Source organism: Melospiza georgiana, chromosome 5 (genome assembly GCF_028018845.1).
Source record: "Melospiza georgiana isolate bMelGeo1 chromosome 5, bMelGeo1.pri, whole genome shotgun sequence".
NCBI lineage: Eukaryota > Metazoa > Chordata > Aves > Passeriformes > Passerellidae > Melospiza > Melospiza georgiana.
This window is the reverse complement of record NC_080434.1, coordinates 32,978,781-33,005,071: the sequence shown is the minus strand read 5'-3', so window position 1 is coordinate 33,005,071 and position 26,291 is coordinate 32,978,781. Positions and strand designations below refer to the sequence as shown.

Sequence of the window (26,291 nt, the reverse complement as noted above, 5' to 3'; positions counted from 1 at the left end):
TCTGCTCCTACCTGCTGAGCTCCAGCATTCAGGTCCAGGCTCTCCAGAGATTCCAGCTTTTACATCAGGAACTCAGGGAAAAAAAAACCAAAACAACAGTCTGTGTGGCCCAGGTGAAACCAGGTGGCCCCTGTAGTTGAAATGGTGAAATGGCAGGTCCTGCCTTACCTGCCTCTGCATCAGGTTTTTCTGGAAAGAAAAGCAGCATCCCAAGGACAGATTCTAGGAGAACAGGCTTCCAACTAATGATTTCATAGATGTAGGAATAATTCCTTAATAAGAATAAATTCTCTATTTTTACACTCCCCTTTTGATTCCTGGCATAGTTTAAAAATTAATCCTTTAACAAATCATTTAAATTTGAGAGAACAAGCAAATATCCCAATATCAATTGAAACCAACAAATTCTTTTCCAGCATAACTCAGCTGGAATTATAACAACTCTGTGTGGCATCGTCACGTGCTGTAAATGGAGGCCGAGAAGCTCCAGCCACACACAGACACTGCAGTGAGGGCAGGTTTGCCCTGTGTGATGCAGCAGATGGAATCCCAGAATCCAGGATGTTGGACTGGGGGCCTGGAGCTGGATGCACTAAAAAGCCACAGAGAAACCTCAGACCAAGAGAGGATCCTGCATACAGGTAAGAAGATTTTGTCTAGAATTCCTACCCCAGCTCTCCCTGCACACACACACACTGCTGCAGTTCTGTCTCCCCATCACTTCCTTATATTCACATTCCCTCTGCCTGGAAGCCCAAAAGGCGGCGAGTTCACTTTGTAATCCAACGAGCTTCAGATTAACAAGTGTTACTCATGGAAGCAACAAAATATCCACATCGCAGGGGAGTGAGACTCGCAGGGAACTGAGGCTTGCAGGGAATCGCTTTGTGCTTCCCCCATTCCCCGTGGAACATCAGCATGGAATCCTCATCACGGATTCATTGCAGAATATTGTCCTTTCAGTTTTAAAAACGGCCTCGTGAGCGGCAGGGCCGATCCGTGTCCCAGGACGCTTCCATCTGTTTGGAAGGCCGGCGGCTCCATCTGCTGGGAGCAGAAGGAAGGACAGGATGCGAAATAAACTCGAGGAGAGCTCATGGAACTGTCCATGGAACTCCAAAACGGTTTGGTTTGGACCTCAAGGATCATCCAGTCCCACCTCAGAGCCTGTTCAGGGCACGCTGCTGTCCATTGGCCCCTGATTGCAGATGGATATGGAAGTGATGGAGGTATTCAGGGAATGCTGGTTGTTTTCCCCTGTGCTGGCTAATCTGGTCATTAAAACGACTAACTGACCTCTTCCAACAGGGAAACATGTAAGCAGGAGGTGCCAAAAAAATTTGAGTTCCTGTGAAAATGAAACCTGCAAGTATCCGATTTAAAATCCCTCTGTGTGGTCACTGGTTTGACTTCCACAGACTGCTCACACTGCCCAGGTATATCCAGTTCTGCTGTCAATGCTTTTGTCCATGGCATAATTTCTATTTTTTCCTTGCAAACAGCATCTGGGTGATAGAGGGGCATGGGGAGAAAAGGAAGGGGAGCAACTCCCGGGGTGCAAATGCTCCCAGTTCCACTCTGCATACTCCGCAGCCTGGGGCTGCCCCGCTCCGCCCCCCGGCTCCTGCCGTGTCTCACCAGTCTGGGGTGTGCCCTGAGGCCCCAAACGCAGGATTTGGGCTCTCTGATTTTAAATACAGGATTTGGGCTCTCTGGTCAAAGCCTTAAAGTGCCTGGATGAGCCCCCACTCACACTCCCCAAATAGGGCTGGAGTCTGTTTCACAGCCCTGAGACTGCCCGCATGGGCTTGGCTCCAAGTGCCAGCAACGTGGGACTTGCCTCATTTCTGAGCCAAAGAAAATGCCTGATTTATTTATTACAGGACCCTAAAACTGGCCAAATGAGCCTGCTGCCCCCCAAACCCAGGCCTCAGTCCCTGTTTCCAGGACATGAAGGTGCCTGGCCCAGGCTCACCACGGGGAGCCCCATTCTGATCCCCAAAACCCCACTCAGGCCTCTTCTTTCCCAGCTGGGTCTGGAGCTTCCAGCTGATGGAAATGGGGCTGGAAACAGGGAATTTGGTCCCTGAACCCCCAGCCTGAACTCCCCCTGAGATGTCAGGACAGGCTGGAGAGCCAGTGGTGTTGGGACATGAGATAAAGAGGACGATGGAGCCCATCCAGGATACCCCAGCACGCATGAACACCCCAAGGACCTCAGAGTCCTACTCCTCCTGCTGCTCCCTGCCCAGCCCCAGTGCCAGGGATTGCAGAAGAGGAATCTGACCACTGCCAGCCTTCTCCCAAACCACATCCATGGGCCATGCCAGCACCCTGCACGGCTGGGCACAGTGGGAGACGGGCACCAGAGAGCAAAGGGCAGAGACCAGCCAGCATCAGCGTGTTTACTTCCCGCTGCACAGCAAGCCACACCCACCCTACAGACACACCCTCCAGGCACCCGCCCAGCAGTAAGGCACTTTTGCAAACACGTGAAACATTTTTGCCACCATCCCCGGGGTGTCGGTGCCCACAGGCTCAGCGCAGCGTCACCAGCTCCTCAGCAGAAGTGGGGTGAATGGCTACGGTGTTGTCCAGGTCGGCCTTGGTGGCCCCCATTTTGATGGCCACGGCAAAGCCCTGCAGCATTTCGTCACAGCCCAGCCCTTGCATGTGCAATCCCACCACCTTTGGAGGAGAAATGAGAGGCCAGGTGGGACCCAGGCTTGGGGAGCTGGATGCCAGCCCAAGAGCTGACCACAAGGGAACAAGAGGACAGCCAGCCATGGTTCCCAGCTGTCCCTACTCACCTTCTCCTCCTTGCCAGTGCACACCAGCTTCATGACACACTTCACCTTCCTCTGGGTGACAGCGTGGTACAAGGGAGTGAAGGATGTGTTGTAAATCTTCACCTTGTCCTTCCCATGTATGGCCATGGCCTCCTCTGCAGCAGAAGCCACGGAACAGGAGTCAGAGGGATGCACACGGGACATGCCAAAAGAGCAGTCAAAGCCCTTTGGTCAAGGCTCATTTGCTAGAGATCAAAGCATCTCCAGTATGCAAGCAGCAGCTCTGAGGCAGTGTCCCCAGCCCCTGTGTCCCCACCTTCGGTGAGCCCCACAGTGCCAATGGGCGGGTGGCTGAAGACAACCGTGGGGATGTTCTCGTAGTCCAGCCGGGAATCCTGCCTGCCCTCGAAGAGCCTGTGGGCCAGCTTCCTACCAGCTGCAATGGCCACTGCAGGGACAGAGAGAGACAGGGACTCTGAGCCACGTGGCACCACGGGGCTGAGCAGGGGAGGGGGCAGGGCTGCAGTACCTGGGGTGAGGAGGGCTCTCCCACACACATCCCCGATGGCGTAGATCCCTCTCCTGGTGGTGTTCTGGTATTCATCCACCACCACGTGGCCCTTGGGGTCCATCCGCACGCCCTGCCATGGCAAACAGCAGACACATACGCTCCAGCAGGGATGGGAGGACTTGTGGGGCCCCTGTGACAGGCTCTGGAGACCAAAGGCAACCCCAAATCTCACCACTTGCTCCAGGCCCAGCCCGTCAGAGTTGGGCTCCCGCCCCACGGCCCACAGTAGGCAGTCCACGTCCCGGATCACTGCCTCTGTCGGCTTGTGGCCGGGTGCCACCGAGGCCACCGTCACATCCAGCAGCCCACACGGAGACTTGGTGACCCTCTTAACCTAAGGGCAGCAGGAGAAGGTGCAGATGGCTTTTGCCTTGCAACAACAGACAGCAGCCATGCTGCAGAAGCAGGGATGTTGCCAAAACCATGGCTCAGCAAGCAGCACCCAAAAGGGCAGCTTTCCCCCAGCACTGCCTCTGCAGGAGGGATGGAACAAGGCACGGGGCTGCTCTGTGCTCTCCCACCTGTGTGTGCTTCCAGACATCCACCCCGGTGTTCTCCAGCTCCTGGGTGCAGTTGGAGCTGATCAGGGAGTCAAAGGTTCGCAGCACCTGGGCAAGGATCCCCCCAACCCTGTCAGGTGAGGGTCTGCAGGCAAAGGCACCACCTGGCAGCCCCTCCACCGGCATTTCCCTGCCCCAGGAACCCAAGAGGTTTAGGATGCTTGTGGTTAACAAACTTCTATTTGTTTCTCCATTATTTTCTTTTTGTTTCTTCCTCTTTTCAAGTTGTGACTTGAAATAAAGCTCAAGGGGATGGATGTGGTGACACGCATAGCTGCAGAAACACCGGGCTTGTGGGTGGGTGCTGCTAAAACACGTCCCCTCCATCCTCTGCATAGCTACCACGCCACCATCCCCTGCATCACTACTCCCGTGCCAACTGAGACCCTCCTTCACCAGGAACTGACAGCCAGAAATCACTCTGGCCACCAGGGCTGGGGTATGGCAGTGGGGCGGGAAGCACAGCTGGGGACAGAGGGTGGCACTACCTTGTCGTGGCGGATGAGCAGCGAGGACTTGGAGCCCAGCGTGGAGAGGATCCCCACCATCTCCACCGCGATGTAGCCGGCCCCGACGACGACGCTGCGCCTGCAGGGAAGTGACAACGCCGTGTGCAGCCACCTGGAGATGGCGCCGGTGGCTGCAGGAGATGGATCCCGCTTTACCTGGGCAGCTCCTTCAGGTCGAAGAAGCCGTCACTGGTCATCCCCAGGCTGGCACCTGCAAAGCAGAGATGCTTTGGCACCCTTCAGCTGTCCCCCTTCCCTCCCAAAGCCTGCTTTGCTTGGGCAGACCTCTCCCCAGCCTGGGAGCCCGGGGGATTTCATCAGGCTCACCAGGAATTTCGCTGTCGGAAGGGACAGCCGGGCGCCCTCCCGTGGCTATAAGGATGTGAGGAGCCGTGTACTTTTTCCCGTTCACTTCGATGGTTGGCTCGGGATCAGCGGTAAACTTGCCGTAGCCCCGGATGATGTCAATGTGAGCCTTAGGGGTTACAGTTACGGGGTTAACAGCGGCATGGAGGCAGGGCTTCCACAGTCGGAGGACATCCATTAGGGCTGAAAAAGTGGCCAAAAATCCATCACTTCTGCCACTGGGATTGCAAGATAAACACATCCCACGCTCACCTTCTTCACATTGCTCTCATAGATGTCATTGAGGCGCCGCACGTAGGCATCTCGCTTCTCCTTTATGGTCCTGGAACAGAGCAGGGAATGCCATCACTGCCAGCAGGTGAAGCTCAGAGCTCAGGAAGAACCTTGCACTCCGTGCCATGCTCCAGTTCACAGGGTGGTAATCAGTCAAAGGTTAGACTCGATGACCTCAGAGGTCTTTTCCAACCGTGATTCTGTGAACGCAACCCCTCTGGCATGTGGACAGCCATGCCATAAAATAAAGAGGCTCCCTATGACCCTTTCCCCACCAAAGCAAGATCTCTGTGCCTGCCTTCCCTGTGTTTGTCCTTCCCAGAGCCAGGTTGGCTCCCTGTTCTCCGAAACGCAGCTGGCCCTGTAAGCAGCTCTGCACAGCCCACGGGAGCCTGGAAGCAGGCAGGGACCCCTGGGCAGCAGACAGTGCGATGCTCCCTGCGGGACACTCACTGCAAGATGCTGATTCCCAACTGGTTCCTGTTCTTACCTCCAGTTGAACTTGACACCCGCAGTTTCAAAGCCATAGTCAGCATGGTCGTGGACAAACTCTGCGTGCACCGCCGTGTTCCACATCACCTGCCCACGCAAACCCCAGGTTGGCTCGCTCAGGAGCACTGCTGGCACTCTGGGAAAACCCCTGCCAGGCTGCCTGATTCCTCACCTCTGCCCGGAGTGCCCACAGCAGCCCGATGGCTCAATTCCTCCCCACACCCTGTGCCAGCACCTCCCTAAAATTTGGCAGGCACCTACAGCAGACCCAGCCCACGCCACTGGAGCCGGTGGCAGAACAGCCTCACCTTTTTGGGCACACATCCAACATTGACCTGGAGGGAATAAGAACAAGTCTCAGTGTCAAGGCCCAGTTTTCCCAAGGCAGTACTCCAGAGAGCATTCCACATCCCAGCTCTCTGCTCAGGAAAACAAAGGCAGGATTAGGGGTTCCTGGAAAAAGAGGGGTGTAACCGCCCTGGGAGGCTCAAGGTCTTGCGGTTTGCTCGTTTTCTTTCACTTCCTTGAAAGATAATATGGAAGGTGGGGCCTTCAAACACAAGGGGATTTTTTCCATTCAGACTGTAAAAATTATTTACTAGCAGAAAGGTGTTTGCCATCCTTTTCCTGCACTTCTAATATGCTAATTTTCCCAGCAGAATGCATTTAGGGCATAAAATTAGAGCCTGTCCCTCACTTGCTTGAGGAACCAGTTTGTTTTTTGGCTCGTTACCAGCTCACCATGCTCTGGAGTTCTGCTTTACCGCCTTGCAGTTGCGCTACACAGGATCCAGGAGCCATCGGCATCCTGCAAACGGCTTGGAAACTGCCGGGAAGAAGCTGGTGGAGATGGGGGATTGGGATCCGTCCTGCTTCAGCCTGACAAGGCAGGTCCTTGCACAACGCCCGGACATCGGGAGGGCGATTCCTCCTCTCCCACTTCCCGCACCGCGACCCCCCGGGGGTTCCGCCACCATCCCTGAGTCACCGGGGTCAGCGAGAGGGCACCGGCCCCGCGTCGCTCGTCCCCTTCCGCGTCCCTCCCCGCCCCGGGTGCGGGTGCACCGCCAAGAGACTCACGCAGGTGCCGCCGAGGCGCTGCGGCTCCACCAGCGCGACCCGGGCGCCGAGCTCGGCCGCCCGGCGGGCCCCCGCCAGCCCCCCGGAGCCACCGCCCAGCACCAGCAGCTCGTAGGCGGCCGCCGCCATCGCTCCAGGCTCGGCCTGGCCCCGCCGCCCCGCCCCGGGACCGCCCCCGGTGCCGCCCCGGTCCCGCCCGGCCCTGCACGACACCACGTGTTGGGGCTGACAACGGCGAGTTTATTGGTTCAGGTACAGCGAGGAGGATTGCAAGCACTTCCAGGACAAATATACAGAGGGGAAGGGTGGGGGTGGGAAATAACAAAAGAGAAAACAAAATAAAGAAAATACCCCAAAACAATTAAAAAAAAAAAAAAGGGGGCAGGATCAGCACAGAACAGGAATAGAGCTAAAAAGGGAACGCTTTTATCTGGGTTATGACAACGTACTCCCAAGCAGGAATCACTTCCTTTCTCCAGTTAAGTTGAGCGGTCTTTCCAATAAAATAAAGAGTGGTGGGGGATGAAGTTAGTGTACACTTCCCTGGAAAACAAACTCTAATTCATGCCAGTTAAACACTAGAACTAAAAATGTACAAAGAAGCGTCAGAGGAGATGAGTGTTGTTAGAGTGTTACCTTTTCCTCTCTGAACAGTCCAGAAGGAAAACAATGACTACAAATACAGCAGGCAAACTGACTTTCGGGCTGATGGGCATGGGACAGAGAGAATGTCGTAAGGAATTCAGTCTCAAGTTGTGCTAAATGCTCTTCGTCCTCTGTATGGCACATTTTGGTCCATGATGGGGATTTGAGTTGAGACGAACCCTGATTTCTTACAGAAACATGTAAATATTGTTGCTTTTTTAAAATGCCAGGTGTACTTCCTTCTACAAAGGTTGGGAGAGGTTTATAGGAAGTAGTCTGGGGTACGACGGGTAACATGAGGCTCTCCACGACGAGGTGCTGGGTCAAACTGGAGGCTGCAGGAAACAAAAAGGGATCACTTACCCTCCTCCACAAGTCACTTTCCACTGCTATGATAAACACCAGGCTTGTTTTCCTGCTGCATGTAACATTCCAACCCCAAACAAGAGTTAAAACTCATCAGTGACCCAGCAGCCCGTCACCACTTTCTCAGGTGAGCAGCTGAAAGCACAATTCAGACCCTCTCCTTCATCTTACCAAAGATGAAAACAAATAGATAAAGCCATGTGTTTTCACTCTCTCCATCAAGCTTAGGCAATAAAGAGATTGAAGGGCAAAAGCTCCAATTCTCCAGACCGCCAGGAAGAGAAGCTTTTAGGAGCTTAACTCACTGCTTACTTTAAGGCAGAGCACACGTTAATTCCAGAGTGGTCTGAGCTGGCTTTTCATGGAAGAACCCCTTTGGGAATGAACAGCCATTCCTCACAGAGTGGCTAGAAGGAGAGCCCAGCCCAAGGCAGCATACTCACAAGGAATATTTTAAAGTGTCATCTAGTTCCATGATAGCAGCCTGGTTCCCACAGCGGTAGCAGTAATTGGGGGCACTGAAGATGGTCACCACATTCCGGTCATGGCACCAGTTATAACCCTGCCAGGGACAGAGAGGGAAAAACAAAAGGTCTCTGTTAAACCTCAGCCCCTCCAAAGTTCCTCTTCAGGCCTGAAACTCTCTGAGGCACTTGCGAAACTACAGATTTCTTGAAGTATTTCCAACTGACTTAGTTTCATTTCAAAATAGATGCTTTACCACAAGAAGCAGCAGCAGGTACCTCACAAAACCAGCTTCAAGCAGCCTACAGGAGATCATCCCCTCCTCACTTGTAAATTATGGACTGCACCACTGAAAAGCCTTGGGATTTTTAGGGATGCCTTCAGCTTTCCTCCATCACAAGTGACAATTTGCCTGCTGAATGCCACTGACTTCTGACACACAGTTCTGCTTAAGGGATCTACCTGCACTAGATTTTAAAAAGGCATCTGCTCCATTGACCCACCTGGCATTCTTCCAGCAAGACATCCAAGAATAGCCTGTAGAGAGCCAAAAATGGCATAATCCCTGTCACATCTGACTGCTGAGCACTATGGGACAGGCTGTTGGATGTAGCAGCAGTCTGAGCAAGAACAAACCAGCATGGAAAAAGATTATTCCTGCCACAAACAGGGCGTGACACAGCCCCTCTGGCAATTTACTTGGAGGGGGCAATTTGCTTGGAAAAGCCAGAATATCCCCTTATTTAGGCTGCAGGTCAAAGCACGTCACTTTATTTTGTTGTTTCCATGTGACTAAAGCCTCTCTTTGGTATTGACCTATGTAAAAGGTGCCGACAACCCTGTGAGCAGAAGGTGTCCCAGAGCAGACCCCGTGGGCCCCGGTGTTGGAAGCCCTGGCTAGCAGTGCTTGTCCTACCTCCATGACCAGCTGGTGAGCGCGGGAGACCAGTGTGAGACCATTGGCGTGGTTGAAGGTTTCCGAAATGTCCTGCCCGAAGGTGTAGCCAGCACCACGTGGGGAAATGCCCCAGCCACCGCGGTCATCCGGGTCCGACCACAACAGATCACACATCGGACCCTGGGAACATTAGGAGCTCTCTGTTAGACCACTGGAAAGGTGCTTAAACACTTTTTATTTACAGCAGCAAGACTGCCAGCACGTCCTGCTCAGTGCAAGGCACGTGAAGAGTTTACTGAGCACACATTTGTGAGCCCCAGCCACTCCCAACAAAACTTCCAGCTGCCCCCGGAGCTCCAAGGTGGATTTCAGTTCAGATTTCATGCCCCAGGAAGCTGCAACACGGTGCAACACCACAGGAGGGAGGCTGGGCTGGCTGCAGAGGAAGGATGGTGATACAATGTGGCTTCACATGGTGGTTGTCAGTTCACAACCACCCCTGCGAGGAGGCTGAAGATAGTAAACACCCTCCCCTGCCAAATCCTGCTCTTTGAGTCAGACTGAAAGCCCAAAAATCCCACGATTCAAGGGAAAACAGCTGTGAAACCCCCACAGCTCTCCTTATGTAGGCTGCTGTAATCAAAGTACACTGACTTATGTGTGTTTTGCCCAAATGTTCATCTGCTCTAGCTCCTGGAAAGGCCATAATCCATGTGTAACCACATGTCTAAATGGACTGCAACGTGAGAAAACATTTGCATTTTCCACCAGCAGATATTTAAGTTTCTGAATTCTGTTACCTCATGTGGAACTTCCTGCAGGCGGTCCAGAGCCCTGATATGATCCAGTGTATCTATGGATGGAGAGAGGCCACCATGGAGGCAGAATATCTGTTCCAGAAAGAAAAGAGCAATCCATTAAGTGGGAGCAATAACCTCCAAACCAGCTGGGTCTAACTCTGTTAACACTCATTCCCAACCCCAGCCATCTTATCCTGGGATCACAAGTTACAGGAGCTTGTCTGGGACTGTTCCTCTGGATGTCACACAACACAGCCTGCAGAAAGGGAGGGAAAGGAGGCTTTTCTTCACACCACACTCACCTGGCCGTCTACTAGAGCTGTGAGAGGCAGGTAATCAAACAGGTCTGTGAAGTACTTCCAGACGTTGGCGTTGCCGTACTTGCGCAGGCACTCGTCGTAGAAGCCGTACACCTGGGTGATTTGCCTGCTCTCGTGGTTGCCCCTCAGGATCGTGATGCGCTCTGGGTACCGCACCTGGGGGCGGACAGAACCTCCCTTAGCAGAGGCATGGAAACAAGGAGTGATGGAATATCACCCACAGCAGCCCAGCACTCTGTTCCCAGCACGGATCCATTTACACCCATCATGCCCGAGCCAACGGCAGCGTCAATGGGAGGAGAAAATGGCTCCCAGCTCCCAGCTCCTATCCCCAGTCTCCCAAGCCGTACCTTCAGCGCCACCAGCAGAGTCACTGTCTCCACTGAGTAATAGCCTCTGTCCACGTAGTCTCCCATGAACAGGTAGTTTGTGTCTGGAGACTTGCCACCGATCCTGAAGAGCTCCATGAGGTCGTGGAACTGCCCGTGGACATCCCCGCAGACGGTGACGGGGCAGCGTACCTCTTGCACATTGGATTCCTTGGTAAGGATTTCCTTAGCCTGGCAAGGAAAGCACGTTTAGGACACAAAAGGAGGAAGCTCCTCCAGAGGCAGGTGATGTTATTCTGCTGCATTCCCACAGGAAACTGGTGTCATCCCCACAGCCCAAGATGACCACTGGAAAAGAGTTTGGTAGGTGAGCACAGACAAGGGATGCTTCCCAAATCCCAGTGCAGGGGGATGAGCAGGTTTACTACAGCAAGGCTAGATTTCCTTGCCCGGGGCACATTTTGCCCAACAAAATTCCAATCCTCTTCCAAGCACAACAGTTCAGCAACTTCTACAGGCGAGTCACATACAACTGGAAAGCAAAGACAGAGGCAATTGGAACATATGGAGCCAGCACCAGCTTCCCTGGCTGTACCCAGCTGGCAACAAAACCACCACAGATGGAGGGATGGCATCCCTGGATTTAGTCATCTCTTCTTCCACACCCAGCAGTTCCTCTGCTAATTACAACCATGCCATGTAGCCTATCTGCACCACCTCATTATCCTTATCAAATACCAGGTTTGTTGTGCTGCCTGCAGCTCACTGACTGATGCTGATCAGCGCTCCTGGCACATCTGAGGCACAGGGAACACCCACAGGATGGCTCCATCTGATCCAAACAAAAGGGCTGGAAGATCACCAGCACTGAGCAGTCACAGGCAGGTGATGATCTGGGTATTCCTTGCCATATCCCTTAGCTCAGGATGAGCTAAGGCTCACCCTGTGCTGCCAGAAGGGAGCCACTTCCCAAGGATACCCTCTGAGGACGCCTGCATTCCCATTCCAATGTTTTCTGCCTTGCCTCTCTTCAGAAAAACATGTATCTGGAAGGAATAACTACACCCCAAGCAGTTTGGACAGTTTGGACTGCATCCAGCATGCTCTCTGCACAGAACCTAACCTGAGGGGTCCTTAAAGTGACCTCCTGCCCATGGACTTGCTGAGATGGGCTGTGCCTGGGAACTGCTGAACATGTTGTATGTGAGTGCTGTAGTAGCACTCAGATTCTGCTCGCAGGTCTTTAAAAGCATTTACAGCGCCTTCGGAGAGCTTCCACCCTCTGGGAGAGACAAATATAAACCCACAAAACAGCTGCTCCCTGTGCTCTGGCTGCTGCACAAAGCAACAGGCAGGGGTTTGTTCCAAGCTGGAGCTCAGCAGGGCTCCTTTTCCACAGGAACAGGGCAAACAGGCTCCCTTCAAACCTATCCCAGGAAGGGGGGCCAGCCCACAAACTGAAATGTCAGTGCCAGGAGAACCCAGAAGTTTCCCCTGATGAGGAAGGAGGAGCTGGCAGGTGACAGGAGCGACTCCTTGTGCTGCCAAGCAGCTGTTCCCCTGCACCCATTTTAGCTCACCCTGTGGGCAGGACACTCATAGGTGCACGTGGACACATCCAGGCTGTCATCTGAACTCTGCAGAGCTCGTTTACATCAGGCTGGGGAGCCCCAGTTTGCCCTTACGTGATTTTTTAATGCAGAACAAGACTCTCAAAATGCTCAGCATCAATAAAAACACCCCAGAAAAGCAGTGACTAACTGCCTGCAGTGTGAACACTGCCATCAAATGACTTAAAATAAAAAGCACTATTACAAAGTAAAAATGAAAACCTCTGATGCAAGCAGGCTGCCTGGCATCATCAGCACTCACTTAATCCAGGAGGCTAATAAATAACTATGACTTAGAAGTCAAAATTTAGCTACCTTTGTTGCAGAAAACAGTGACTAATGGTATCAGCTTCCTGTGCATCTGTCCCACTTGCGCTGGATGAAAACCATATCCAGGTCAGGATAAAAAGCAGCAGCTTTTAGGTGTTTTTATTAAATAAACCTCCCTCGTATTAAATAAACCCAACCAATGGCTGCCTGTCTGTGCTCAGAGAGCCTCTGAGGAGCAGCCCATTTGCTGGCTGTGAGCTTGCCCATCACCTCAACTTCTTGGGTGCTTCTCAAGAGCCTTGGAGAAAAGAAAAACTCCATTCCTTCTGGAGGATTCATTCCCTCAGCTTGGTCTGACCGATAGAGGCTTGTTCTCTGGGAATCCAAAGCCAGGCATGGAGTTTGGGATCAAAATTCACCTGAACCTCGAACCCACCAATGTCCACAGTCCAAACTACTGTACCACCAAGTGGGCTGAGGATATTGAACCTCAGGGAGCTTGGCTGGAAGGAGAACCAGCCAAGTGGGATGGGAGTCAGAGGGATGGGAGGGATGGAGCTGTGTCACCCTTCAGGAATGAGGCAGCAGGGGACACCCAGAGCCTCTGCCAAGGCGCCCAGGTGCTCCCAGAGGCTCCTGAACCAGCAGCACCAACAGAGAGACAAAACACTGCCAGCCACAACACAGCACAAGGAATTGCCTGCAACAGGACCGTGTCCCCTCTTACACATCCCAAGAACCAGGAGAGGAGAGAAAAGCTGCAAGGAGAGGGATGTCCATGGATGGCTGCTTGTTTAACTCAGGAGACAGCCTTTTCCCTGCCTTCCTCCATAGCCCATTTCACCATCTTGGTGAAAAACCTGGATTAAGCAGGGTGGCTCTCAACTCCCCCGCCTGTGTGCTCCAGCAGTGACCAGAATTAATCTTTCTATCAGCCTCCGAATTTCTGCGGGGTTTGAGCAGATTTCCATTGTGAACACCAACAGAATAGGAACAACGTTATCACAGTGAGGAACAGCACCTCCCTCACCTCACCCCTGTATGAGCCACAGGGGCAGATCAGCTCCCTAACGAGGTTACCACTGGGCAGGTGAGGACAGAACGCCACTTCCACAGCTGCAAATTTCAACAACTTTTAAGCGTACACAGTCACTAGGCACACCTCCACTGTGTCCAATTCCTCCCTCATCACTGCCCACTATGCCAGTACGTAAACCAAGAATGACCCACACAAATAACTCTCGGATTTTTCTAGATTTTTTTCCCCCACTTCATTTTGATTTTTTGTTTTAGTACTCAGTTCACCCACACACTGAAACCTGAGGCAAAAGGCACTAGTGCACTGGGCCCCTCTGAAATCAGCTCCAAACACAAGAGTGCTAGAAAGTGTTCGGGAGAAGAGGATTTCTCCAAATATAATTTCAAGGAAACCAACTAAACCAGCTTTGTGGCAGGGCTGCACACCCAGAGGTTTTTGTAAGCTCCTCTCCTGGGTGACACAACCACTCCCCAAAACTTAAACAAGCCAAGTCAGTGCAGGGCACAGTGTTTCCTTCATGCCCCAGTCGTTTCCATCAGTTTCCAGCAGCCTGGAAGAACGAGGTGCTGTGACAGATGACACACTTCCCTGTCATCTGCCTCCTGAAGGACAAACACCCTCCCCACCTCCAGCTGAGCTCTCCCACCCAGCTTCTCCCTATTTCCTGTGTGTCCAGCCACCATCTGCTTCCCAAAACACAGCAGCCACTACTCCAGCTTCCCGAACAGCCACAACTCCCTCACAACTGAGGGAGCTCTGAAGAAAGAGTCACAAAACAAACAGACAGCCCTAGCACGGGACTGAAAAAATGAAAAAGAAGGGAAGGAAACAGAAGCTCTCTGGGCGTTAAGGAGTGCTAGGATCTGCTGGAAGAATATGGCAAGGAAAATCTTCCCTTGGTCACAGACTGCAGCGTTGAGAGACTACTCAGACAACACCCAGCACAGGTCTGAGGACCTTTCTCCTGATGGGAAAAAAAGGCTTTTCCCATTCCCCACTAAACAAACCCGAGCACGGTTTGCCAAGGCCTGTCCAGAACAGCCGACAGTGTCCTTTACCCAACCATTCCTCTTTCTATTTTGGTCCCCTCAGCGGGCAGGGAGCCTCTCTGGGTCTCATCTCTGCTTCCCGAGGTCCCACCTCGAAGCCAGTGGGTTTCCTCACTGAGTGGGGGTCGACTTTTCAGCGCGGGGCTCCTCCATGTTGTGCGGCACACCGGGTACCCCACCGGCACCACGCCGGTGTCCCAGCGCTGGATACTCCAGAGACACCGACCTGGCCACGCTAATCTCACAGAAACCGCTCCAGGCATCCAATGGCGGATACTTCACAGGCACCATCCCGCTCACCCCAAACCCACCGGCACCAGCCGCTTTCCCAGTGCCGATATCCCGCCAGGCGCATCCCCGCCTCCCAAAGCCCGATATCCCGCGGGCACCACCCGCTCTTGCCAGGCCCGGTGTTCCACAGGCAGCACGCCGCCCCCCAGAGCCCGATACGCCCCGGCCGCAAGCCCGTCTGCCAACGCCGGACACACCGCGGGCCCCGTCCCGCCCTGCCAACGTCCGGGCCCCGCACTCACCTTCTCGCACAGGCTGCGGACCTGGCTCTCGCTCAGCTGCCGGCACTCGTTCAGCTGCTCGATCCACTGGTCCAGCTCCTTGGCGAAGCCCTTCTCCTCCATGGCGAGGGGGGCCGGGCGGGCCCCCCGAGGCCCGGGCCCGCCTGTGGGTGCCGGCGGCGGCCGGGGACGCGCGGCCCGCTCGAGTCTGCTCCGCTCCGCGTAATGGCGGCGCCCCCCGCCTGCCGCGGCTGCTGCGCAATTCCGGCCACGCCCACGGCCGCGCGCGCCGCGCGCCGACGCTTCCGGCGCGCTGAGTCGGCCTCAGAGCCACGCCCCCCCCGTTGGCCACGCCCCTCCGCTCTGCCCCGCCCCCTCCCCTCACGGCTGCGTGAGGCTATGGCTGCTGCGCTCGGCGAAGGAAGAAGGAATTAACTGCTCCCTTCTCTCTAAGGAAAAAGGATAACCTCACACGCGTTTGCGCCCGCTGTGCATGTCGAGTCACAAGCATTGGCAGCAGGGCTTGGGAATGTAACAGTCCCTGTCTGCCCCTCAGTGAATGTGCGGTGTTCATTCCTTTCGCCGTATTCCCGTGAAATACTGTGGGACAATAAACACAACTGGAGGGTTTTTTTTGTTTCATCACGTGTACGATGATGTGCCAAATATGATACACGGTCAGTGAATATAAGCAGTAAAATTAATATATTTACTTACAATCTGGCACTCTAGTCACCTTGCCCTCAGCTTTAAAGTGTGACAGACCTGCACGAATTCCTACCTAGTACTGTTTATTTCTCTCCTTTGAACTCGTTCTGCTGTCTCCCCTGTAGCCAAATGGAGCAGCAATATCATGACAGAGATGCAACAACTGAGGGTGTGACACTGCCACAATCTGGAGTGTCCACAGAGCAAGAACTGGGATTTTGGGAGACCTCTGAGGCTAAATTTCCCTGGGATTTTTAGCAGGACAAGGTAGATCAAGTCCATGAGGTGTGTTTGTTCATGTCAGATGGGAAGGCTGAGCTTTGCTGAGGAGCTGCTCAGGCTGTCCAACCAGGAGCACTCATGCTGGTCACAGTTCCCTTCATCTCTGCTGGGTAAAACAGACAGATTTAAGGAATTCACCCTGAACTGAGGGGAAAAAAAATGAAAGGATTCACAACATCACATCCCTGAAGTAAATTTTCTAACTAAAAACAGCTAGCAAAGTAAAAGAGAGCAGTTTACATAAAACACAACCTTGTGGCTACTGTTATAGATGACAATTGCTCGCCAGTCCAGTTCCCAGTAAAGATAGCTGCCAGGAAGTGTTCACACTCCTCTGGATGTTTGATTTGTTTTCCAGAAGATCATTTCTGACCATATTGCCCATGTTTGTGACACTGCAGCACAGAACAGCCATGGGATAAGGCAAACCCAGCCTTGTGGCAGGGAACAATAAATCTTCCCAGTCCGAAGCATACAGGAGAGCAGCACCCTCAATAAAAGTCACCCCTGACTTGTCCAAAATGACCCAAAAAAGGGCATCCAGCACCCCCAATAAAAAACACCCCTGCCTTGTCCAAAATGACCCAAAAAAGGGCATCCTGAGCCTCAGGAGGTCAGCCTTTAACCAAAAGCAACTTTTATCCCATCTTTCAGTTTCTGGAGGTTTCCTCGTGATTTAACTTGAGCAAACAAAGCCCACATGGACATGCATGCCGTGGTGCTAAGTTTCGATTTACTGATTCCTTGCCACCATTAAAATGTTTAATAGGGGAAGCTTAAATGGAAAGGTATTTTCTGAGATATTTCTCTTGGCTCCCTGTCAGGAATAAAGAGGTTTTGAGGTATCGATCCAATGGCAGATCCTCTGCAAAGCTCTGGCAAAACCCCACAGCCTGAGCCAGGAGCATCCCCAGAGCAACAGGACGTGGTTTGCTGGAAAGAGGGAGCTCGTGGGATCAGCTGGGGATTTTCCTGCAAAGGAGTGGCAGGGATGGAGCCTGCAGAGTCTCCCAGCAGCAGTGGGGACATTCATCAGGCTCCCTGGCAGGGAAAACTGACAAGCCTCACCCAGAGGGAATTAATGAAGGCAGGATTTTCCACCACCTTCTCTAAAAATCTCTTCATTTCTCTGCTAGAACCTTCTAAAAAGGCAATGCTGGTAAAGTGGCATAAAAGGCCATTTTATTAAAAAATACATTACTGTTGGCTGTGTAACATTAAACTCCCCCATGGGATACCTTGCTTTCTTATTCTTGTGATTTTTCCACTGAAACTCGTTTTTTTTAGGGTGCGATACAGAACACAGGAGAAACAGCAATGCCTATGGAAGGCATTGCCTGGGCTTATCCACTGCTTCCCAAAGGGTGCTGGACTCCTGTGTTTTAGAGAGGATAAAAACCCACCCCACAGTGAATAAATGAAATAAATCAGTAAAGTTCTTCCTTCTGCCAGCAGATGAGGGTGCACAAACCCAGTGGGAGCTGCTCAGGGCCCCTGACCCCCCTGTGAGGGTGCAGGGGAGCACTGGACCACGCAGTGGCACGAGGATACAGATCCCTAAAACACATTTTGGGGTGCAGACACAGCATTTTTGTAGTGCATGGGAGGCAAACCTACCTGGCAGCAGCCTCTGTGGAAGCCTGGATTCTTTCTCCCAGGGTTTCCCCAGAGGATTTGTCTCCCTCCTTCCCGTGATGGCATCTATCCCCATGGGCAGCACTGTGAGGAGCAGCAGGGAACATTACAACATCTTGGTAAACTGGGAACAAAAGCCAGGAAGAAGTCAGAGGGGAGGAAAGAGGCAAAGAGAGGGAGAATGCTGCCAGGAGAAGGGGGATGAATCTCTGAAAATGGACTCTGTTGCTGTGATGTATGCACAGGGATGGATTCCGAAAGAAAGGAGAGTAGCCAAACCCTCACAAGGATCCTCCCAAAATGTTCCTCTTGGACACAGCTGCATCTTTCAGGGAATAAAAAATGTCCTCCTGCAGCAGCCTGGAACAATTTTAATCCCCAAACAGCTATTTTGGGGAGGGGGAGGAACCTCAAAACCTGCAAGCCTTGCAACAGGTTCTGTTTGCAAACGCAGGCGAATCTGGAACATTTGCCTATTCCCTGTATCGAGCCTGCCGGCTGATTTGATTACTTCCCTGGAAACGCATGTGCAAATCGGGTTTGCAGCCTTCGGAGGGCACTGCCTTCCGCCGCGCCGGCTCCGGTGACTGATGCCAGCGTCTCGCTAATGCGATGTGCAGGAAGAGCCGGCGGTGCCCGCAGCTCGCGGCCGTAAATCCCTCCGTTCCCAAATGCAAAACACTGCCGTCGGAAATGCCTCACCCCGAAAAAATGTGTTAGCAACAATTCTATAGCTCAGATGAAGCGGGCTGAGGCACAGCCGCTCCTCTGCCGCGCACTTACCCGGATAGAAGGAGCCGATGATGGAAGATTGCGGGGGGAAAGGGCATCAAATTGAAAAGCCCCGGAGAGATTAATGGGAGATAAGGGAGACAAAAACACTAACAGCCTGAAATTATTCCCCCTCCCGGAAAAACTTCCTTCTCTTCTCCCTGGGAAGCGCTCAAAGGAGAGCTGTGGTGCAGGCACCTTGGAGCAGGGGTAAATCTGATGGCAAGAATCCGAGCACACAGTTAAGACTACACAAGTAAGCAAATTTATTTGAGGACAGAACAAATATCGTGGCAAACAACAATATGCAAATTCAGTTGAGAACAGGGGTAAATATCAGACTTTGTTTTCAAATCGATATAAAATATAGTCAGATTTCATTTTGTCCAAAAAGCAGCTCGCATGAGGGTGGGGGGTTGGAGGGGGTGGCCCTGTTCACGCCATCCGAGGTGGGTGTCACCTGGAAAACCTCAGGCTCGGGAATGATGCTGGGAGGAGACGGAGGCACCTTTGGGACTCAATTTCCACCTCCATTCTCCTTAAAAGCCAATTTTTGCTACAAAGCAAGGGGCAGGCTCATCCCCTCCAAGACCCTCAGTGCCCGCCCACCTATGTTTGGACCGAGCAGCCACAAGAATCCCAGCTGCTTTTTAGGGTTGGGCAGCTTTGAAGGCACCTGCACCTCCTCTTCCTCACTGGCTCCAGTGGCTGAGCCTGAAAAGCCAGCGAGGGAGCAGCTCACTGCAGATGCCAGAGGAGTGAACAGGGCAAAATCCCCTCCTAGGGTGAAGGTGCTGGCGAGCTGCTTTCTAGAAAAACCATCCCAAAATAAAAGCAGACATAGAAAACATTAGATTGTCAATGAGGCTTTGAAACAAATTCAAGTTTATCCTTAATTTTTCTCATATATGTGTGTGTGTGTGTGATACAAACAGACGAGAAAGACGTGGTGGACTTCAAGCTGGGGACGGGCATGTGGTCAGTTGGTGTCCGCAGGAGCACCATCAGATAGGGAGGAGTTAGCACCAGAGAGTTTGGAGGAGCCAACTGAGCACATGCAAAGTCCTTTGGGAACAACGGGGCAGTGGGGACACATGGAACAGTCCATTAGAAACAATACAAGGCAATTCATGAGTTTTCATACAGTACAATACAGTCACTGATCAATTAACCCTTTCAGTACAGTACATGACAAGTAACACTTTGCACCCTGTTAGCACTAGGAAAGGAGGGTTTGGGCTGCAGAGGGGTGGCTGCTGAGCTGGCCCTTCTGCCCTTGGATTTCAGGGACTGTGGATTGCTTCGGCTGCTTTCCCACCCCAGCTCAGACAGCCCGAGCCCAGCCTGGCTCCCGGGGGGATGCACTGGTGGAGCACAGTGCCACCAGCCCATCCTCCCAAATCAGGGAATCCCAGAATCCCACAATGGAAGGGACCTTACAAATCATCTAACTCCACCCTCCTTTTCACCAGACCAAGCTGCACAATGGCCCTGGATTGGCCACGGGGATGGAAGAGCCACCCTACTCTGGCCTGCGGCAGCCGCCAAAGTGATGAGAAAACCTCAAATTGACACTCCACCTGGCCACTTCTGGGGCCAAAACACGCAGAAAAGGGTTCAGGAGCTGCCCTCAGTCGGCCTCGAGCCAAAGCTGCTTCTTCCCTCAGGCGTAGTGAGAACAGGGTCCATTGGAAAAGTGCTAAATTACAGTACATTGGCATTTCCATATGTCAACTATTGAACAGCAAAACAGATTGTTTGAAAACAGAATCAGTATCGTACAGTAAGTTCACACTTAATTCTTCACCGTTTCTACACTTGGAACACATGCATTTTATTTCCATTAGTTTAATGCCAGTAGGACCAACATCCTCCAGAACAATGATCTAACATTAAACAAAACCTCCTAAGGAAAATATTAAGCATCACATAAAGTTTCAGGAGAAAACCTGTTAATTAGCATCACAAGGTACTCAGATTTACATTTAGGAGTTTTCATGCCATGACTTTAAAACACCTTTTGGTTAATATCCTGGGGGTGGGGAAAAACAAACCCAAAAAAACCAAACCAACCCAAAAAAAAAAAAATTAAAAACGAATGTTTTGGGAAGTAATCTATTTCTCTGAGTGTATACACACCCAGGGAGACAAGCACGAACACATGGGCCAGTGCATGGGTGTGTGCACAATTTTGTTTTGATAAACTTGACTCATTTCAAGGGCATTTTCATGGGTCCAAAAAGACTTTCAAGGAAACAAACTCTAAACTACTGAAGCAAATTAAAAAGTCTCTCTTGGAGGAACAGAAAAGGTTGGTAAAGCATTGCCTGTGTGCTGTTACAATGCACTTCCCACGAGCTATCTGAAAACCCAAACAACTAAAAATCCTTTTTTTCCACCTAAAAGGCCCTTCCAGAGCAAAGAGTGCTGTGCTAGGATTTGCATTCAGGCCTCAAATGTGACAGGCGGGAGAAAACACTTAATTCTACCTTCCCAAAGGATGAGATGCCATCTCCAAAGGACAAAAAACTATACCTGAGGGGGACAAAAAGACAAAAAATACCTGTTCCACATCCCCCTTTCTCCCAAGCTTATTTCCAAGGACTCAGTGAGAATGGTGGGCTTGCTGGGGGGGGGAGGGGGTGATTTTCCAAATAGTTTGCCTTTATCCTGGTGACAGTGAGCAGGATGTGGGCTCTGAGTCACCAGGGTACTTTCTGAAAGGGCTGTTCCCTCAGCCACCATAATTCTGGGGGCTCAGACAGAGCAGCAGCATGGCCTGGTGCTATTTCTTTAAAGCTAAATGTGCAGGGATAATTTGGCTGGGGATGGGGGGGTGAAGAAGAAAAAGAACCAATCCCACCCAAAATGCTGATTTTATTTCTGTTTCTACATCTGTGACAGAAGATGCAAGAGCATAATACTTGGGGTTGCTCAAGATTTGGGGTTTTTAACCACCTCGGGTTCCCAATGAATATCCAAGCCCCTGAAGAAGGAAGCCAACAAAACCAGCCACTAAAACTGGAGCTGTTTAGGAAAACTCCTCCATCTGCTGCAACAGGGAAACCCAACACACCCATTTCTTTTTGCTGCTGAAGGTTATTTCCATGCTGGCCCCTTGCTAGCAGCAGTGAAGGAGAAGCCCTAATTCCCTTCTCTGCATTCTCACTGATCACGCTGCACTGGCAGGGTTTATCCATCAAGTGTCACCGGGGAGAAACTCCCATCACGAAGGATTGCCAGAGAAGGGTTTGGATTGACTGTGGGCTCATCAAGGATGATGAGCAGCAGTCCCAAGTGTGGGTACCCTGGCATGAAGGGAACATGGGGCTCTCATACACACCATGATTCATTTGCTGCTGTGGAAAACCCACAGGGGCTTTTAAAGGAGCAAAACCTCACCAGGTGGTTGGGAGTGGGTGGTTTGGGGCAGCAAAACCCAGATTATTCAGGATCCCAGGGATCACCATTCCAAATCCTAGAGATTTCTGACTATGTTTCCTACTAACTCTACCCTGCTGCTTTCTTGCTGGCAAGGGAGCTCTGATCCCTGGCCTTCCATATGGAAATACCACAGGAATTTAACAGGAATAGCACATCTGAACTGCCTCTGAACATGAGAGCTGATCAACTCCTAAAAATGCTTTCCAAATCCAACAGCAAACCCCAGGGTTATTGTGCTCCATCTTTCAAATGCTCTGTAAATCTTTTTTACTTCAAAATGCCTTTTCCAATTGAAGCCCACGACCAATCCCAACAGCACTTTCAGTGCAGGCACAATGATGGCTTTTATTGCAGTGGCTTGAGCACAGCCTTTATTGGCACCAGGCTCTCAGACTGGTTTGGGCTGGGCTGTCCCATGGACTCACCGGGGTCCCATACCAGACACAAGAGCTCCCGTTCCACTCAGTTCCAGGTGCCAAGGAGATGATCTTGCACCATCCCAATCCCTTTTGAGACTTCTCCTGCATCTTTGGTGTTTTTAAAAGCCATGCCCTTGGGTCTGCATGTGACCTCAAAGTTTACAACAACCACCACGTCTGCCTGTAGGTGTTGGTGCTGTCGTGTAAAACAAACTTGGATGGGTAAATTCCCTACTCTCAGGTGGCTAATGGATATGTAATGAAAATCAGGCACTGGACAGTGGTCCAACACACCTCAAAATTTTCTTCTGATGGCCCCTACATAATTAACACTGCGCCTAGGAGGGGAAATAGCTGGGGAAAAGAAGAGAGTTGAAAACTCAGTGCTAACAGTAGGTACAAAAGTGCAGTGCTCAGTTTAGTCCGAAGCAAAGTGACTGCTAGTACTTAAAGTGCTAGTCCCAGCGTCGGTTTGGTTCAGTGTCCGAAACACGGGGGAAGGCGGGGACGCTACCCTGGGGGAAATTAAAAACAGACAGCACTGCAACTGCACATGCCACACCAAAAGTGCTTCAAATCACGCCACGGCTCAGCTTGTGAACACACACGAGCAAACGACTGACACCTTTTAGGCTACTATAAAGAACAGCTCCATGAACTCCATCACTACGAACCCGCTCAGGAAGCAAGCGGTCACGGCGCACAGAAAACAAAGGACGAGCCCACTCCAAAACCAAGAGCCTTTAGGAACACTGACGAGCCTTTGCAACTAGGATACTCAAAGTCTAGCGAAAGCAGCCTTGCCCAGTGTCTGCAACAAGCTTGGCCGATGCTTATCATGCACTTTGCAGAGGCAGACTGCCTCCTCTTACACGCTATCTTACAGCTTAGCCTATTTACCTATTTACTTGTGGTCTGCTTCGTTAATTGCAGCTTCCTGACCATGCATTAAGCTGGCTTGTTTCTCTTAACCACCCTACCTGCCAAAGGACAACGAACACAAGGACGAGACGATGAAGGCGGTCTGGTAAACACTGGTTTTCATGAGGAACAAAGCTCCAGGGAAGGACTTTGAATCAGCACGCTCCTGGGGAGAGGCTGGGAAAGGAGGATTCATCCCAACAGATGACAAGCATTCCCTTTTCCCTCGGTAAACACACACTTCCCACCAACTGCCCCATCACCCAGCCTGATCCCTCTTCACACGAAGCAGAACCTTTAGTTCTCACTGTGTTTCAGCAAGCACCCCAAAAAACTCACCACAGGACCACCAACTCTCCCAAGTGTTGTACAAGGCAACATCTGGCTGTGTTACATCTGGTGCGTCCAAGGTGGATGTGGATCTTTTCTATGGAGAAAGCTCTTTTTAAGTCAAAAGTACTGAGCTGCTGGAGCTGGCAGGATCTGTGGGGGATGCTGCAGGTACAGCTGCAGACATGTTTCTCCTCAGAGACCTAGCACTAGGGAGATGCTTTTCCAGCAGCAGGGAACACTAATATCCCAGGAGTGAAAACAGAGCTACCAACTCACGTCACTTATTTCTCTTACTGCCAGAAAGAGCTGGATTTAACACACAAAGAGCAAGGTTGTGCATACAGGGGATATCGATGCACACAACTGGAAAGAAAGGAAAAGATGTGGGAGCTGGAGAAGTGCAGTGTGATATGAGCAGTGCCCCGCAGTGAGGAGAGCAACAAGGTGCATGGTGGGGAAACACCACCATCTCAGTCCACCATCCAGACAAGAAACTTCTGGCATGATATATCCAGGGGAATGTACACAAGCATGTGGATGTGGCCATGACCCTGCCACCCAGTAAGGAACAAGTCCATCATGGGGGAAAAAGGGAAAAGCATGCCAGCCTTCCCTAAGTGATGCTGGAGCCTTGGGGAATTAAAAGCAATCACTGAGCAATAGACTGGGCAAAGAAGCATCTTCCAGGACTGTATTCCAGGAGTGATCCTGCAAGACTGGCACATCTCAGCATGTGCCATATGTAGGCACTGGGATCACATTTGGTTTAAGTAGCATTGACCTCAATGTTGAGACCAAACCCAAACACTGAAGGCATGGACAATTACCAGCCTGGAAACTCCCGTGCCAAAAGGACTCCTTTTCCAGGTCTTTTTATAACATGTTCTTTCCTGTCTTCCGATGGAAAGGATTTTTGGCAGATGATTTGGAAGTGGATAATAAATCTAATGCTAGGACACCGTGTCCAATTGCTCAGTAATTTCCTGCACGGCTCTCACCAGGAAGTTTATGCGTGGTGCTGCATTTCTGCGGCTTTAGTTTCTCCTACAGATACATTGTCATTGTGTGTGACACTTCTTATAATTCTGCCTCCACCTGGAGTGGCAACCCTGTTAAATTTTTAAAAAGAAAAGCTATTACAGGTTTTTTAGGAGAAAAAGTTGTCTGCTTGCCCGTGACCTCACCTTTAACCCAAGCTCCAGATTTTAAAGGCATTTATAAATGCCTTTAAAACTGCTCCAGCCGCTGCTCTAGATTTTCACCTAAACATCCTCAGCAACTTTCCCAGTCTCCAAAAAACAACTGATTTGAAAGTTCATTAGGAGCAGTAATTTCTTTTTGGAGGCGGAGGCTTTTGCTGCATTGAAGGCTGCAGATATCTGTGCACTGGTTTTCAGTGGTGAATCAAGCGATTCCCAGACACAGCCTATTTCCAAGGAAAACACGAGCCCAGGCTGCTGGGTACCAGAGACACTACAGTGCAAACTGAAGATGTGGGGCCATTTTTAATTCTATGCTAATTATCGCAATAAAAACCAGATCCTGCAGCGGAAGACCCATTCTGGGAAGAAATAATCATCCATCTTTCCTAGCTGTAGCTGTGCCGCTGGAGAAGAAGCTTATTTACAAAATGGCAATCTCCAGGAAAAAAGCTGTTATCGTTGCCTGACAAAGCCATATATTCTGATACCTTCTGGGGGGCTCTGTCTGGAAAATTCCTCTTTGAAACCCAATGCCACAAACCTCAAATATAGAAGAACCCCATCCTGTTCAACAAAAGGCAGCTGTAGGGCTAATGCAACCCACCGTGACACAGAAATGATGCTTGGAGATCCCTGCTTTGAAATCCCTGCTTTCGTTTCAGAGCAGGAAAATCATATGACCTCTAAATTATTTATATGTGAAAAGATGCTTTTAATAAAAGCATCAATGGTGTGTAAACAAAACCCAAATTCCTAAAGCAGACTTTCCACTTTTTGTATGGTTACTTAAATGTGGATGAGAAACATCCTTTTTCCCCCCTGGACAAAAACATCCATCGTGCAGGATGGCATGAAAATGCCCTTTTTTAGTATGCAGGAAACACAAGAAGCCAAATAAAGCCATGAACCTGCAGAGTGGTTGTGAAAGGGATGAAGAAAACCCAACCAAGCAGCAGGACTGCAATCTGTTCCTCTGCTCCCTGAAGAGCCTCTCACAGCAGATTGCAGTGCCAGACAATCTTAGGGAGATGGGAACCTGCACTTGGGTCCCAGCCAAGACACAATCTTCCTCCAAAAGCTGCTTGGTGCCACTACCTATGGAAAAGACTCTGCTCCACCTTCTCCATCCCTCCTAGCTGGGTATCCATGAGGCCTACATCCAGTATTCCCAGGCACGTTCCCAGGGAGCAGCAGAACAGCTCCGGTACGCCGCCCCGCCGCAATGATGGAGCCTGAAGACGGGAACATTGGACCACAGGGACAGCATGTTGAAAGCAAAACATTTTATTACCATCGGTTAAGCTTCATAATGCACGCTTATGAGTAACAGGAGGTTATATGGAGATCACTTTGCTCCCTACCAACTGCAGCTTCTGGGATTAAATGTAGCAGCTGTTGAGCGGAGCAGAACGGGGCCAGTGCAAAGAAAAGGAGAATAAAATACATTTGAAACGGTGGGGGGTAGCTTGGCAGAAAACAGGCCCCTGACTTGAAATTCAAAGAGAAAGGTGTGGTTTTTTGCTGCTGTACCAAAAGGCACAGTGTCCTGGACAACAGCTGGTGACCAAGCACTGCTCTGGAAAGGCACCCCTTGTAACTCAATACCCACCTCAGCAACCACCACCTGATACGG

The 26,291-nt window shown here is 51.2% G+C and overlaps 2 protein-coding genes across 2 annotated transcripts; both read right to left on the bottom strand.

Moving 5' to 3' along the window:
* Window positions 1-2,392: 2,392 nt before the first annotated feature.
* GSR (glutathione-disulfide reductase) lies at window positions 2,393-6,769 on the bottom strand. Its single transcript, XM_058024334.1, has 13 exons — window positions 6,641-6,769; window positions 5,869-5,895; window positions 5,559-5,647; window positions 5,048-5,117; window positions 4,757-4,904; window positions 4,586-4,640; window positions 4,409-4,508; window positions 3,882-3,968; window positions 3,533-3,694; window positions 3,319-3,430; window positions 3,106-3,237; window positions 2,811-2,944; window positions 2,393-2,688 (listed from the first exon to the last, which is right to left on the bottom strand). The coding sequence occupies exons 1-13, from the start codon at window positions 6,767-6,769 to the stop codon at window positions 2,539-2,541; spliced, it is 1,395 nt and encodes a 464-aa protein (XP_057880317.1). The 3' UTR covers window positions 2,393-2,538.
* A 90-nt stretch (window positions 6,770-6,859) lies between these two features.
* On the bottom strand, window positions 6,860-15,118 carry PPP2CB (protein phosphatase 2 catalytic subunit beta). Its single transcript, XM_058024744.1, has 7 exons — window positions 14,965-15,118; window positions 10,485-10,694; window positions 10,117-10,290; window positions 9,815-9,904; window positions 9,033-9,194; window positions 8,095-8,213; window positions 6,860-7,620 (listed from the first exon to the last, which is right to left on the bottom strand). Exons 1-7 carry the CDS (start codon window positions 15,064-15,066, stop codon window positions 7,548-7,550), a joined length of 930 nt encoding a protein of 309 aa, XP_057880727.1. The 5' UTR covers window positions 15,067-15,118; the 3' UTR covers window positions 6,860-7,547.
* Between the last annotated feature and the right edge of the window lie 11,173 nt (window positions 15,119-26,291).